Source organism: Amblyomma maculatum, chromosome 6, assembly GCF_055883805.1.
Source record: "Amblyomma maculatum isolate TAMU_Amacu chromosome 6, ASM5588380v1, whole genome shotgun sequence".
In the NCBI taxonomy this organism is placed as follows: domain Eukaryota; kingdom Metazoa; phylum Arthropoda; class Arachnida; order Ixodida; family Ixodidae; genus Amblyomma; species Amblyomma maculatum.
This window is the reverse complement of record NC_139349.1, coordinates 148,842,891-148,859,251: the sequence shown is the minus strand read 5'-3', so window position 1 is coordinate 148,859,251 and position 16,361 is coordinate 148,842,891. Positions and strand designations below refer to the sequence as shown.

Below are 16,361 nucleotides of genomic sequence, written 5' to 3'. Positions count from 1 at the left end.
GCACCCCCCCAAACTTGAGGCAAAATGCCCCCAGATGCCTCTGTGATGAGCCGAGGCTACACACCACATTACAACCTCTTCTGGCAATGGAGCAGAAGGTACACAGCCTAAACACACACTCTCTTCCTGCACAGCAGAATAGAGTCTCCAGGTACAGTTAAAAGGTTTCACCTTCAAAAAGGTAAATTGTCAAACTTAAGGCATATTTTTAATGCTAATAACAACCTTCAATGAATGCCTTCAATGCCTTCAATGCTCAAAGTTGAGGAAAAAAAAAAACCGTTTTATTGAATATAACAAATTTGCTAGCCATGTATACATAGTTACAAGAACCTTCAAATGGTGCCAGCTGCCCTTGCAAGGGTGTGTATGTACAACACAGAGAGCAGCGTGGCAGCCGACCAGGTGCACTGGTGCAGCCGAACTATTTGAAGAATGACACAGTTATGGGAGGTATGCCCTAGCATTGTTCCCTTCCCTGCTAAGAAAAGCTGTTACCAAGTATATAGCAGGGCACAATGCTTGCTTTGAATGAGCCATAGCTATTTTTCCTCGTTCATGCACATATAGTAGCACCAACACATGTAACAATTTGTGAGAAAAGAGTGCGGAACAATGGGACAAGAGACAAGAGCTGCTCCAGTTAGTCCACACTGTTTTGCCACAAATGGATAACCAAATTGTCAAAGCTGTTGTCCTGACATGTAACCAACGGGCAGTTTCATGCGAAAGCGTAAGATCCTTTCCAGTCATCATCATCAGCTGGACTACATCCACTGCAGGAGGGCACAGGCCTCTCCCATACCTCCCACCGATTGGCCTGAACCTGTGCTAGCTGCATTCACTTGATGCCAGCAAACTTCTTAACCTCATTCGCCCACCTGACTTTCTGTCGCCGCCTGCTACGATTTCCTTCTCTTGGGATCCACTCTGTCACCCTTCGAATCCTTTCCAATACTGCCACAACCCTGGGCAAGCAGGAGGCAAGAGTTGTGCCTAATGCATTTGTAATACGATTCGACCAGTGGCCAGATAACGCATCAATCAGAAAGCTGCTCGACAGATCTTGTACTCTGTGTGGCCCAGTTATGGTCATCCTTATGCCAAGAAAAGGAGGCAGTTATCGGGCCACACACCCCCCATCTTCCTCTCCCCCCCCTCCACACACGTTCCAATCAACAAGAATCTCTCTCTTTTGTACTCTGTGCCCCTGGCCAATGTGCTTTTGTCATTAAAATATAATTCAACCAGAATAAGCTTGCATGCAGTACAAAAACTGACACAGAGGAAAAAAGGAACAGCCTGCCTTCCATGGACCAGTGTACATTGTCTACTGTAAATTCATCAGAGTTATGAGATGGCTGCAAAGGACATAATGTAAATATTGTCATACACTGGTCACAATGTGGGTAACCGACCAGACTTACAGTGTGGTACTGGAATGAGCTGTTTTTTGGACTGACTTAAGCCCACAAGAAACAGCACAAATCAATGGCGAGAGCAAAGAGTGTGTTCAGCATCGTCGAGAAACAGGATGTCTGCACCTTTTGGCAGCGCTCAACTTAAAGCTGGCAAAGGAATTTCGAGATGAATTTGGAATAATGCAGAAATATTCAATGTGGATCTGGTCGTTTCTTGTATCACAAGGTGATAAAGCCACCTACAACCAGCTCTGATTGTCAGCAAACACAGACTACAAAGCTTCACAGCAGTATCACATTTTTTTTTGCGTGCTTGAGAACTTGAAAAATAAAAGAAGCCCAAACGAAAGAAAATGATATGCAGAACAATAAAGGAAGAAAACCAATGGCCCTCCTCCCTTTATGTGAGAGTTCACAGCAGTGTCAGCAAAACACCAATAGCTGGAAACAAATAAACATCAAGGCTGCAAAACAGCAGCAATTTTCTGCCACACCAACTGACTAACCTAATGAATGGTAAGCTGGGAAACCAAACTGCCAAAAGTGTGGCAGTTTTGAATCTCAGTGTTACACACTTTTATTATTATTAATGCAACATCTATGACCTCAACAGCTAGGCTGGCTTGATATTAACTATCTGCAGGAAAGCAGTTTTTCACAAGAATAAACACTGTGTTCTTGAGCGTGCTTCAGTGTAACCTGGAAGTATGATGCTATGTTCGAATTATCATCAAAGCGCTAATTAATAAGGTCTCAATTACCAAAGTTCTAGCTTTTTACGAGTTTTAAAGAAACATTTTACAAAATAGTTCATGAAAATCAAACTATTGCTGCTTTTTTGCTAGTTGCATACTCACAGCAATTACTATTGATTCAATGTTTGCTTTGCACCATTTGCTTTTCACCATGAATGTCATTTGGCAAAACAAAGCTTTGACACTGCTTGAAACAACATCTGCTTCAAAGCTGAACCCAATGGAGGGCTCAAGCAGCTTATGCTGCTTGGAAGAAGCACTATGGGGACATCGGGAACTGGGTGCCTGTTTTTGACAATGTGCCAGCCAAAAGGTGCTAGCCATGCTGAGAAATTTTCACAACAGTGAAATAAAAAAAGAAAAAGGTAAAATAAAAACTGACCCTTCATTTTCATATTGGTTTTAAATGTGATGTTTAGGTCAGGAAGGGGTTCGCATGCATCTCATCTTTTTTTTTTTCAGTCATAAATGGCAGTTGGATTACAAGATTGCTTCCTTGCAGCCATATTCTAATCAGTGGCAACTGATACAGTAAGCATTTTTTTTTTCTGACCCGAGCAACACTACAAGGAGAGTTTCTGCCATACTACAATGCAATTTTATGCTTAAAAACCCTGAAAACTTTATTTGCAGTACTGTTTCAAAGTCGATACTGTACAGGCACTACTGCCAACATCAGGTAGTATGTGGTACTGATCTTCTTGCCTGTTCGCCGTGCCAGCTGCTCCTGTTCCGACAGTTGTGAGGCAATGATGCTGGTGCCCAGGGGTGGGCAGCACACCTCGGCACCCACTGTCCTTGCACCACCGGCTGTACGCACCGCATGCACCGTCGTCTGCTCCTCCACGTCATAATCCTGCACCAGAGGGGGCACACTGCACATTAGTGGAGCCCACCAAAGAAGGGAACACATGCACATCATGGTCATGTGCTGTGTCTATCGTGGTTCCATTCAAAGCAGGACAAATGCCTCTCCCATTGATGTGTGACCACACTAAAAGAAATGTCCTAATCCCATGTCAATTTCTGCATCCCCTGACCCTCAAAAAGTGACCACCCGCTTTCCACATGACATGCCCTATGCGTGCCCCATTTCTAGGTCTCAGTAGGATACCACTAACTCCTGTTTGTTCCCAAACCCACTCAGCTCTCTTCCTAACCCAGCTCACTAAGCTGTCAGTGGTTTACCTTCAAGGGTTTTGGTTAGCTTCCAAGTTCCTGTCCCATAGAAAAGTACTGGCAAGATCCAACTGTTACATACCTCCCATTTGAGGGATTTCAACACACTTGATTCACAAGCTGAGAGTATGTACAAAATGTGGACCAACCTTATGTTATTCTTGTCAACATACACTACTCATAATCCCTACCTACAGTTTCTATTTGGCCAATATAAACCAATCCTCCTACTAACTCTGAAGCCTGACTACTAATAGCAAACTCTTGTTTCACTCCTTTCATCATCCCTTTTTTCTTTGTTATATCAATCTTCATTGGTGCAGTTCTGTTCTGAGTGTTCAGGTCCTGAATAATCTTCAATTCATTCCCTGTGATGAAAGTATGTACTTCTATTGCCTCAAGGCAGGACCAAGGAGCTCTTTCCCTACAAATTCACCCCAAATAAGGTGAACTTCAGGCCAGGAGGAAGCTTGTACCAACTGTATCACTGGCTGCCCGACAGCATCTGGGATCAAGCTCTGCACCTTCGGCATACAAGGTAGATGTCATGCAAGCAACTAGACCCCTCTGTAGTCCTTTTCTTGCAATAACAGACAGGACCGTATCATCAGCAAACCAAAAGTTACAATGATGATCCCCACTAACATTTACTTCCTCCATTCAAAATCAAATCTCCTCAATTCTACCTGCCACCTTGCCTCGCCCATGTTCAAACTCGCATTTCATCACTTCTTGCATGGAACACTCTGGCAGCTGTGTAGTTCCATTGATATCTCCTAGCAATCTCAAACATGTCCCTTTCATGCCCTGTACGACAATTGTTTGTCGACAGACATGCAGACATGCATGGCTGCTGATGTTTCAACTGATACAAATGCTTGTTGATAGCCTATAAAAGCTACATAATAAGGCTAGTTATTTATATGAACTGACATTAAAGGGGCCACGACACATAATTTTAGAATGTAAACTATAATGCACATATTCCTCATGCACCAAGTTATAAAACCTCAAACTTAAGCTCCGTCAGCACAGTGGATACCTTTGAAATAAATTTGATTGCTCTCGCTTTGAAAGTTTCACTTTCCAGAAAGTTTGGCGTTGATGCTGTGAGTGAAAAATCCCGAGACTGGTCCTGCGAAGTGGCAATAGCAGGTGGCATGGCTTGGCACTTCACTGATTGGTCGGCAGGTGGTGTGACATCACAAGACCATAAAACATGGCCTAGTTGGCAGGAGACACCAACTGGTGTAGCTCCCGTGAAAAGAAAATCGAAGCCTCTAGAGTCATTGGATCCTAAGTCAGGCACACTACCCCTAGGCCACATATGCACGATTGCAATGGCTTGGCTAAAGCAGGGATTTATATCCTTGTCAGGCAGTCTTTTACTTATTGTGGTAGCTTAAAACTACATGCTAATCAGTATGTGTATGTGTGTGAAATAACAGGCAAAAATCCAGGCATCAGCAACTATCCAGACAGCAAACCACATGTATGCAAACGTAGATCTGCTGACTGGAGCCATGAACCCTCAATGAACATTTTTGTTCACGAAATTTAAACTAAAACAGTCGTCTAATGCCCACAACAGCATCTGTTGGCTCAATGAAAATTTTGTATTTGACCTGCAGGCAACATGCAAGTATGCATGAGGTCCATGAGGTCCAGAGTACACAACAAAACTTCTTAACTCACTTTTTATGCACCAGTTTGTTTGATTGTTAAAAGGTGAGCTGTATGGATCCATCATTGTAGCTCACCTTACGCTACTGCTGCATTGAACAATGTACTGCACGCTCGACTTCATCACAACAGATTAGCACAATGTTGGGGCAATGTCGCGGTATTCAAGGACGGTAATTGACGATGTTTTGAAAACGAAATAATGGCACGAATCACTGGCGTTTCGTAGTGGCCTCACTTCACAGCAGCGGTGCTGCGGCGGAACAGAAGCATGCATACCTTGATCGGGATCTGGTCGAGCAGCTCTTTGCCAGCGAAGATCACTCGAATCTCGTCGACAGGGAGCGACAGCTGCTTGGCGAGACTTTCCTTGAGCTCCTTGACGGTCGCATCTCGCGTAATCCTCAGCGGTATCACCAGGTCCGCTGAGAAGCGCACGTTGATCGTCACTTGGTCCATGCGGACGGCAGGCTCAGACCGAAAGAAGAACGCTAGCCGACGCCACAAGAACAACGCAAGCGCGTCGACGAACGCATGCCACGCTGAGGTAACCAACTCCATAGAGCTACCGCAACCACCTCCATACGTTAGTTCGCTCTAGCCTACGCTTTGCCGTCTGGCTGATCTAGCTATGCCCTACGTTGGCCGCCCTGGCTGATGTTGACTTGACGTAGGGCACGTAGGGTCAGCGCTGGCAGAGTCCGTGGTCGGTAAGGACATTGTAGAGGAGCAAGGGCACGATCAACGTTGAGCACTATAACGACGCGGTTACCATGACAACTGTGGCCTGGGGGAAAAAACCCCTTTAGTAGGCGGTGTGACAGGATATCGTGAAACTTTGTGCAAAATGTATAACAGGTTTCCTAGATAGAAGTTGAATACAAGGCACGCTTGCGTAAAGCACTGGAGCGAAGCAGTCGTCCTAAAAATGCTAAAAATATGCTGCTTACGTACCCGTCGTCTGCTAGCCACCTGAAAGCTCAACTGGCCACCACGGGTATGGCGGCCCCCATAATCGTAGTTTCGCTATGGTTTCGCGGCATGTGTTGTGCGGATCGTGCGGTTTCAGCGCGGACCAAGAAATGCCCCGAGTGAAAGGTTCTGTCGTTGCCTGATTGCCGACACTTCACGAGGACAATGCTGCGGTGCCTGCAGAGAGGGTCGCCCCTGGTTTATGCGGCGCTGCGGAAATGTCGGACAGTCGTCGCGGCAAGGTGCCGCTGTACGCGTCCAGGTAAGTACAGTCCTCTAGTTCTGTGCTACCCGAGTCTTCTCAATTTTGATACGTGCTGGCCTTGTTTCAGCGCCAACGCCGGACGCTGCGGCAGCTAGCGCCTGCGTGGCTACGATCTCTTCGCAAGAAGCTTCTGAAGAGAATGGTGCGTTCGGCTGTTCATCTCTGGCACGGTGATCGAAATTGGTCAACAAAAAACTGATCCACACTCGCACTCGTAGCTCCCAAGCATCATGTAAGGCAAGGGAGGTGCAGAGGTGATCTAAGTGCAAAAAAAGAGAAGTACACCACTAGCCGTCTTGTGAAATTCTCTTTTGGAAGGACCATTGAAGATGGATATATGAATGGGCGTCATAGGCAGGGCTACAATATGTGAAATGGCAGCTGCAGGAAGCAAACTGCAAGTCCCCTGAACTTTAGCTTCCTGAGCCAGGTTAGAGACCAAGGGCAAACAATATCCTGTAGTCCTTCGTTGCCGAACGGAGTGGTGACACTGTGGGGTTTGCAAAGAGATGGGCGTTTAAGACTTTGTAGTAATCGATGATTTGGCGAAGTCAACTACACTACTGCCAAGACTAAGATATATCAGGGGCAATCACGATGAATACGACTGACCATGACTGCTCATGCTTACTCGGACAGAATGAATTTGCACGTGGTCCCCATAGATGCTGTTCAAATTTGGCAGACTGCAACTATTTTGAGCGTAGGCCTGAAATTTTATCATAAATTTTTGGTACGTTCTTAGTTCTGTGTAGCCAATATGCTTTGGTTGTGTAAAAGTGGTTTTCGAGGCTTGCGCACGTAACAGAAAGCAAAAAAGCAAAGGACTTCTAAACCTTACTAGAAGACCCCCCCCCCTCCCGTTGAACTCCCATAGCAGTAATCGGGCATTTACTGTGCGTGATTTCAAGGTACTTATACTTGCTATCCCTTGCTGACTTGAAGAGTAATAAGCAAAGAATTCTGCTGGAAGAAGGCAGCAGAGCAGGTAACAACACAAAGTGTAAGAGGCACACATACGCACACAAGGACAACGCTGCTTGTCCCAACTACTGAGTTCAGATTTATTCTTGTTGAAGGGCTACTACCCAACATTACATTTAGCAAATGTTTCAGTACATTTGGCCTTGGCGGTGAGAACAGGCAACACTGTTGTGTCCACCTCTCTCTGCCGTTTTATATATGAGTCGAGAATGACACTCGAGAGCCTTGCATGGCATTCATAGTAAATGTGGGTTCCTTTGCGTTCATAGGTCGAAGTGCATGAAATGATGTCCTCCTGAGAACAGCAAGAAGTGAGATTCTGCTGACAGGGAGAGGCGTAATAAGCCAAATGGGTCTGTATAGCATAAAGAGCCCTGGGTGGCATCCTGTACTTTTTCCGAAGCTGTTTGTTTCATAGTACCCCTGCTGCCAGTTGTTAGAAGAGGGAGGTTCATTGTTAACGCTCCAAAGAAATACCAAGATTGACACTTTCTAACGTAGTTACGCTTTTTTCATTGTTGTGTTTTGCGATGTTGGTGGCGTATGGACCCATGAAATTCAGGAATTGTTTGTGAAGTGATCAGACGCCTGCACTCTGGAATGCCAGCAAGGCAAAAGCCAGTTTTATTGTGTTGGGCGTTGCTTATATGCCCATGCAGGTAAGAGAAAGGGAATCGGGGAAGGGAAAGTGATAGTGGTGAGAGCTGCGGCGTGCTGATGTTATAACAGTTTGTCCTGTGAGCGCCCCTGCTGACCCTTCGTGCATGGAATACCAGCCTTGTTGAAGGCACAATGCTCTCATTAGCAGAAAACACTTCTTGCTTGGGCACTTTGACATGTTTATGAGGGTCGTGGAAAGCAACCGTCACCTTCACCTCTCCCCGCATTGGAACTCAGAGGTGGCTCCGGCTCGGCCACCTAAGGACACTTGCTTCCTGGAACCCACGGCTGAGTCACTTGACTGCGATGTTTAGAGCATGACTGGCAATTGTCAACGAGTCTTTCTTTGTCAGTGAAAGAGAATGGCTAGCTGCTCTATGAGCAAAGCACTGCTTCAGGGCTTGGGGCCCTCTTCGTTCTTTTTTTGAGTCATATATAGATAGAAAAAGATGCCCATTTTAAGCAACCTTCACTGAGTTCACAGCACTTACCTCGCAACATCATGTAATTTTGATTGTAAAATGGGTTGAACAAGATAAATGGGGGTTTTATGGACAACTGCTACCCTCTGGTGTTGAAAATTGCAACCAGCACAGTTGCCTAAGGTGACAAGTTTTTGGTGATGGGAGCAACACAGCAATGGGGTATGATGAGTGTGATCCATCATCGGTGATTGGTAGAATCACCCTTGACAATTACAGCTTGGGGATGGCAGTTAAAGGTCTGGTATATGCAATGCATTACACTTTTGTGTTACATTGTCCAGTTTTCTGCTCCCTTGTCTTCCACTGACTACTTTTCCTTATATGTGCTTATTTTCGTTTCTCTGGTACATGGTTGCCTACAGCTCTGTTACAGGCTCCTGCTATAAAGGTTGCCGGCAATGTATAGTAGACTATGAGGTATCCGCGGTACAGCATTTCCACCTCTGCATGTTGTGCGTGTGGCGCAGGCCGGCGGAGCAGCACTATTTTCTCGTGGCGGACGCACACGTGTGGGGAGCTGCGGATGGCGCACGTGGGCCACCGGGTGACACTGTGCGGCTGGCTAGCCTTCAAGCGCATGGGACGCTTCCTGCTGCTCAGGGATGCCCACGGGCTCACCCAGGTGGTGCTGCCTGATCACAGGGTGAGAGCTGAGCCACCCACAGTCGATTTTAATTGCTGCTAACTCACACATTTGTGTAGCTGTCAACTGTACTTTTCAGTGCTTCCTTTGGCTGCCTTATTTGCCATGGAAAGATGAAGAAACCTGTGCAGGCTTTAATCTTCCTGAACCAGTCAGAGCACACACTGTTTACCTTCTTCTATGCAGTTTAAGAGGGCATGTTGTTGAACTGGTTAGTGTGGCATGGTATGAGGAAGTTGCAAAACAATGCACGAGGGACAGAGATGAGATACAAAAGGTGATTGATTCGATGATTGCCATTCAACCATCTTATGTGTCTCGTCTCGCACTCCCTCAGCTTACGTTTTTTTTTTTGTATAACATTTCCATAACCTTGTTGGCACATTTACAGAGCTGGCCTAGATGCAGTCAGCAAAGTAAACCAATATACCTCTCCCAGCATATATCATTGGAGCACATGTTTCTGGACCAATTGGCTAGCATGCAACATACCGATAGGGCTAGCAGGAGAAGAAAAGATGTGACATGAACCAAGGCACGTGTCATTAGAAGAAGTTGGAAGCGAAACACTCATCACTACCTAGTCCGGAATTTTCCAATGCCTCTTTGACACCACCAGGGAGGAATCTCATGGATTAGGGTGTGCCAAAAGGGATCCAGCTGCATATGGCACCAAACTGGTGCTTGTGTGGGTAACTATTTGCAACGTTTCCAAAGCTTAACTGTCACCCTGCTATCTTCAGTCCTCTTGCATTGGCTTTCGTGAAATTTGAACGGGAAATTCGGAGAGCAGTCAGAGAACCTGCATGAGTAGTATCGACACAGACAAAAAACTGCATTGAAATGGGTATGTATCTTCACGACTATCACCTGTATGAATCTGCACATAATTGCCATTAATAAGGTGCAACAAAGATTCTCCCGTAATTTTTTACGACTTGCCACAATACCTTGCTTTGTGTAAACAGAATAAAACTAGCCTGTGGCATTTTTTCTTTGTTTTGTAGTCGTGAAAAAAGGCAACATTCAGCTAAGCTTTTTACAGGTGGAAAAGAAAGGCATTGCTGAGTAGTTAGGAAAAAAAAAAAAATAAAGAAAGAAAAACCTCTACGAAGGCATTAAGAGTTTTTTGAGAGGGGGCACTCAAGTTTTTCCTGTTTTCTGGTGCAGGGGCCACATGTTGGAAGCAATTGTCTGTAGGCAACCCTTTTTTGGCTTCAAAACTGAGTACTTTTTTATATGTAATCGTATAGTGGCGGCAAATTTAGATTATAAGTTAGCTTAAGATCAGAGACAGGGAAGTGAAAACATATAGGACTTAAATAACATAGAACAACGCTAGGAAAAAGTATTTAGGCCTAGTCCGGAAAAATTTTCTGAGCAACGCGAATTCTGTCGCAGAGTTGAGGCTATGGGGCGGCCGGCCAGGAAAGCAAAGGGTGGGGATCCTGGGGATCTCGTCCAGTGCGGAACGTGTGAGCGCTGGTGCTTCCTGGACGAGACAGGGTTTGAGAGCATGATGGAAGCTGAGGAGGCCAGCTTGAAATGCAAAATATGCACGGCGGTGGAGAAAGTAGAGGGGGAGCTGACCAAGGAGGTAGAACGGATGAGGAAGGAGCTTCAGGAGGAAAGGAAGAGAAGGGCGGAGTTTGAGACAAGAGTCGAGAAGGAGTGGGGCGTCAGGGTGGAGAACCTACAGCGCGAGTTGAGAGAGGTACGCGATAAGGCAAGCAGATTGGAAGATCAGGTGGAAGAGTGGACAAAGAGACAGGCAGAGGGACGGAAAGCACTCCACAAGAATGCAGGCAGTAATGCCACCCTGGACGACGGGGGGCGGACGCGTCACAGGGGGCGCGCAGGGAGAATGTAGCGATCATGGGGGACACGAGCCCCGATGGTAACCGGAGGGAAGAGGTGACACAGGGGTCGAGACAGCAGGGACTGGATACCACTGACAGGGAAGAGACAGGAGCCGGCAGCAAGAGGGTATGGGTGGTAGGGAGCTCTAATGTCACGAGAATTAAAAAGGCAGTATTAAAGACAGTGAAGTTTACTGAGAAAGTACAAGTGGAAAGCAGGCCGGGCGAGTGTTTTGGGCAGGTAGTGGAGAGGACAAGGGATATGCTGTGGGGAAATAGAGAAGGAGACAATCTGGTAGTCATCCATGCCGGAGTAAACGACGTGCTAAAGAACAGGGGACAAAACCTAGGCAGGCAGGTAAGAACAGGGGTGGCGAAGCTACGGGCTACAGCTGAGAATGTGCACATAGTGCTGTGCACAGTGCCGGCAGTCAAGGGACAGGGCCCGTATGTAGCACACCAAGTACTGAGGGCTAATGAGATGATCTGGGAGGTAGGGAAGGCCCTCAGGTGCGATGTCATGGATGTGAACAAGGTGATACATGGGGATAGGAACTACCTCCCCTTCACGCCTGATGGCATCCATTACACCGCACCAGCGGGATGGCAGCTTGGGCTGCGGATGGGGCGAAGGGCGCTAGCTTTTTTACAGGCGAGCAGATTGCCCCTACATACCGAGAAGTAGGAGACAAAGATGGAGGGAGGAAGGGCAGGACGAAGACACGGAGGAGGAAAAAGGAACAACCCGTAAATTTGGCCTTCATTAATATGAAAGGGGGTAGAAGTAGAATTAAATAGGATGAAATTCAGGAGCAGCTGCAAACTGGAAATTTTGAAGTATATGGTGTAGCAGAAACCTACCTTAGAGACAGTGAAGAACCTCCACACATTGAAGGATACTCATGGCTGGGGTGCAATAGAAAAGGGAAGGACCGAAAAGGAGGTGGCCTGGGGGCGCTAATCAAAGGCCAAGATTGGAAAAGGATAACAGAAAGCTGCAGAGAACATATATGGCTCCAGGGTAGAGTGGGAAACCTAGATACAGTACTAGGGTTTGTTTACCTAAAAACAGGAAATGACTCGAATGAGGAAAATTCAGAACATTTCAGATGTTTAGCTAAAGACATAGAGGAATTTGGCCAGAATAAGGAAGTGATAATCTTAGGGGATATGAATGCCCATATGGAATTTTTTGATGGAGCTACCGATACGACAGGCAAAATGTTAGGAACATTTTGTGAAACCCAGGATCTCACAATAATTAATTCAGAGATAAAGTGTGAGGGAAAAATAACATGGGAAAGAAATAACTCTCATTCCACAATCGACTATTGTCTGATGTCCCACAAGCTGTATGACAGGTTAGTAGGTATGGAAATTGATGAAGAAGGGGCGAAGAGCTTAGGAAGCGATCACAAAAGAATTAAACTCCAATTTGGCGGGACAGCGGCTGCAACAAAAATGCAGATATGTGAAAGCAACCAGAAACTCAATGATATGCAGTTGGAAAAAGGGTCAAAGCGCATTGAGGACATTCTAAACCAACAACCAAATAGAGAATGGACATACGATGACCTAGTAGAAGTATTTAAAAGAGAGCTAAAAAAGGGCAAGATTAGAAGAGGAAAGAGAAAATATAAACCAAAAAGCTGGTGGGATGCTGAAGTTAAAGCAGCCATAACGAGGCGTCAAGAGGCATCCAGAGAGCACAGATTAGCAAAGAAGAGGGGAGCCACACCAAGGGAAGTAGAATCCAAATGGGAGGAGTACCTTGAGAGAAAAAGGGAGACGTCAACCTTAATCCAAATCAAAATAGGAAAAGCCGGGGTCCAGTGGATGATGGACATAAGTAAAAAAGATAAAAATGCTGCAAAGAGGTTTTGGAACCACATAAGGCTACAAGCAAAAAAGACGGACGGGGTCCAACACTCACTGACCACACAGGAAGGAAAAAGAGTGGAGGGAGAGGAAGCACAGGAATATGTTAGGCGCACAATAGAAACAGCCTTTGCCAGTCTGGAAGTGAATGCCGCAGAAGAAATGGAGAATAATGAGGACCACAGGGACGAGGAGCAAGAATACAAGGAGATGACAGCAAGAGAATGGGAAAGAATAGAACGGAAGGTCCCCTTGGGAACAGCGACAGGACCAGATAGCATACCCATGGGATTGATTACCAGATTAGGACAAAAAAGCAAAGTAAAATTGCGACAGTTGATTGAACAAATAATAAAGGGCGGTCAAGTACCAAAAGATTGGAAATTAAGCAGGATGAGACTAATATACAAAGGCAAGGGAAGCAGAGATAACATAAAGTCCTATCGGCCAATCACAGTTACATCAGTTATATATAGGGTAGCAATGCAGTTAGCAAAAGTAATGATGGAGGAATGGGCAGAAGGAGGGAATATCCTCGGAGAACTACAAAATGGTTTCCGCAAGGACAGAAGACTAGAGGATAATTTATTTGTGGTTACCCAGTGTACAGAAACAGCAGCTGCAAGTCAGAGACCATTATGGATAGCGTTTTTAGATATTAAAGGGGCATACGACAGTGTAGATCAGAAAAAACTGTGGGACCAGTTGAAGGAATATGGCCTGAATAAAAACCTGGTTCAGTTCATACAAGAAGTGTATGCAGATAATGAGGCAGTGATAGTATGGGAGACGGAAACAACAAAACCAGCAAAAATAAAAAGGGGGCTTAGGCAAGGGTGCCCACTGTCACCGCTGCTTTTCATGATATACATGAGCCAAATGGAAAGGCGCCTGGAGGAAAGTAATATGGGATTCGATGCAAGCTATATGCAGGGAGGACAGAAAGTAACACAAGTTCTACCAGGATTGATGTACGCGGATGACATTGTACTGCTGGCAGATAAGAGGGATGGGTTGCAGGAGCTGCTTAAGATCTGTGGAGAAGAGGGCAAAAAGCTGGGACTGCAATTTAGCAGCGAAAAATCAGGAATAATGGTATTTAATGATGAAAGGGGGGACGTGCTGGAAATACAAGGCACCAAGGTTGAACATGTGGAGAGCTATAAATACCTGGGCATATGGATCAACGAAGGAAAAAATTACCTAGAAAAGCATGAAAGAATTACGATAGACAAAGGGCAAAGGAGTTCGGATATTATGAAACACAGGGCCCTCTGGAATTATAACAGGTATGAGGTTGTTAGAGGGGTATGGAAGGGTGTTATGGTACCAGGACTCACTTTTGGAAATGCAGTCCTGTGCATGAAATCAGAAGTACAGTCAGGCCTTGAAATCAGACAGAGAAAGGTAGGTAGATTGGCATTGGGAGCACATGGCAGCACACCTAATGAAGGAGTCCAGGGAGATATGGGCTGGGCATCATTTGAGGTAGAGAGGCAATTAGCAAACTAAAATATGATCAGAGACTAACCGAAATGGAGGAATCAAGGTGGGCACGAAAAATGTACAAGCACCTCTTCATGAAAAGCCTGAATACGAAATGGACTAACAGAACCCGAAAGCTCAGATTTAAGTACCTAGAGTTTGAAGATACACCGCAGCAAAACAGCAGCATTGAAAAGCAGGTAAAGGAGGCAGAAAGGAAAATGTGGGTGGAAAGAATGCAAGGAAAATCAGCATTGGGTATGTATAGAACTCGAAAACAGGATATAAAGAAAGAAAGTTTATTCGACAACTCACGAGGGAGCTCATTGCTGTTTGAGGCTAGGACAGGGGCCCTCAGAACAAAAACGTACAGGAAAAAATTTCAGGAAGTAGATATATTATGCGCGGCGTGCGGAACTGAGGAGGAAACAACGGAACATGTTGTTCTAAGGTGCCAAAAACTTCGTCCTGCCCTTCCCGCGGAAAAAGCGGCAGATCTGGGGAGAGCGCTGGGATTTGCTGGGGAAGATGGACGAATGGATGAGGAACGCGTTCTGATAACAAAAGAGAGGTTAGAGGATTGGTGGAAAAAGTCAAGAGAATAAAGAGAGGAAAAAAAGGGAGGGGGGCAGATACGGGCGAATTAGAAGCTAAAAATGGGGAAGAGATAAATATATTTCTTTTAATCTTTTGGCTAGGCGGCGCAAGCTGCCGTTCGATACAAAGGGCAGAGCCACTATCATCCATCCATCATCCATCCATCATCCATATAGCTTCTAGTGTGAGTACGGTTCACAGTAAGCATTGTCATCTCAAATTGCAGAACATGTTCTCGGGTAGCAGACTACTCTTCCTTAGAGCATAACTTTTAGACTCGCTGTTGTTGCTAGCTTTTCATAAATTTTCCTCAAATGGAAACTTAATATGTCAAATCAGTGTCACCATTCGCAGGAGGACTCATGTTTTCGGCAGTCTGCCATGCTCACTGAGAACAATGCGCTGAGCCCTGTTTTGCGCTCGCTTTCTTGTGAAAAATTTCTGAAGCAAAAGCAGACATTTTACAGTACTAAACAACTGGTGGCATAGCAGGTTGTAAAGTGCATTGGTAGCTTTGAAATATAGTCAGGTGCATTTAGGTCACTTGTGACCTAGGTTTATTTAATATATTATTTATACAAATACCTATTGTGCCTGTTGGGTATTGATAGGGGGGCTGTTTACCAACACAAAGGTGGAAAAACTTCAAATGCATCAAAGCACGCACGCTATGGAAAAGGCACACAACTCTCATCATCAAGCGCTTAGCTGCAATATCTGTCATGGCCCACATGTTGACTAGGGTTGTAAACCTTGCACACCTTTTCATGCCTTGTAAATATGTCGTCGACTCTGATGTTGCTGCCAGTAAAGGAGTTGATGACACTGGTACCTTTAGTCAAAAGGTTGCCTGAAAACATGGGGTCAATGTCAACTTTGTTAATGGCATGTTTCCAGCAAGGTGCACATAGCAGGTCCTGAAGGGCTTCATTCTAGCCATTGCTGTGTGATTGGCAGACGGGAGTCATCAACGCTGTTGCAGTACGCTCTTAAAAGTGAAGCTTATGCCTCCCCGAAAATACTGTGTGCGTACGTATGCGCACGCATGTCTGTGTCGGTGTGTATGTGCATGCGTCTGTGTGCGTGTGTGAGTGTCCCTTCCAATGGCACTGAGGAAAAACATCCGTACAATAGATGCAGACATGGAGGGTACAAATGATGTGCCAAGCAATACCCCGCACTAGGTAGTACTGTCAGAATCTGATGAACAGGGCACCAAGCATGGTAGCAGCAAAAATTGAGAGCAGCAGTTCAGGTTATTTTGTTGTACTTGCATCTTTGCATAAAACAGCTGCAGCTTTGAGTGCTGTGTGTGTGCACCCTGTCATGCTGCTTTTTTTTTTTTACGCAGTCATCAAAGCAAGCATTACCCTAGATGAGAAATACTTTTCTTTCTGTCTGCTTTATGCTTTTCCCACAGCTCCTTTCTTATTTCTTAGGCAGGCTGAGAAAATCTTCGCTGATTGAGTAAGATAGACCCTTTTAGCTTGGAACG

The 16,361-nt window shown here is 45.5% G+C and overlaps 2 protein-coding genes across 3 annotated transcripts in view; one reads left to right on the top strand and one right to left on the bottom strand.

Moving 5' to 3' along the window:
• The window catches only part of park (E3 ubiquitin-protein ligase parkin), a 28,350-nt gene extending 22,363 nt beyond the window's left edge, over positions 1-5,987 (bottom strand). Inside the window, exons 1-2 of the mRNA XM_084607538.1 lie at positions 5,318-5,987; positions 2,882-3,032 (exon numbers count right to left, since the gene is read on the bottom strand). Of these exons, the coding sequence (XP_084463664.1) occupies positions 2,882-3,032; positions 5,318-5,599 (433 nt within the window). The 5' untranslated portion in view covers positions 5,600-5,987. The remainder of the gene's footprint in view (positions 1-2,881; positions 3,033-5,317) is intronic.
• A 66-nt stretch (positions 5,988-6,053) lies between these two features.
• The window catches only part of AspRS-m (aspartyl-tRNA synthetase, mitochondrial), an 80,687-nt gene continuing 70,379 nt past the window's right edge, over positions 6,054-16,361 (top strand). For both annotated transcript variants that reach the window (XM_084607536.1, XM_084607535.1), the window contains exons 1-3: positions 6,054-6,272; positions 6,343-6,417; positions 8,872-9,047. In XM_084607536.1, the coding sequence (XP_084463662.1) occupies positions 6,176-6,272; positions 6,343-6,417; positions 8,872-9,047 (348 nt within the window). In that variant the 5' untranslated portion in view covers positions 6,054-6,175. The remainder of the gene's footprint in view (positions 6,273-6,342; positions 6,418-8,871; positions 9,048-16,361) is intronic.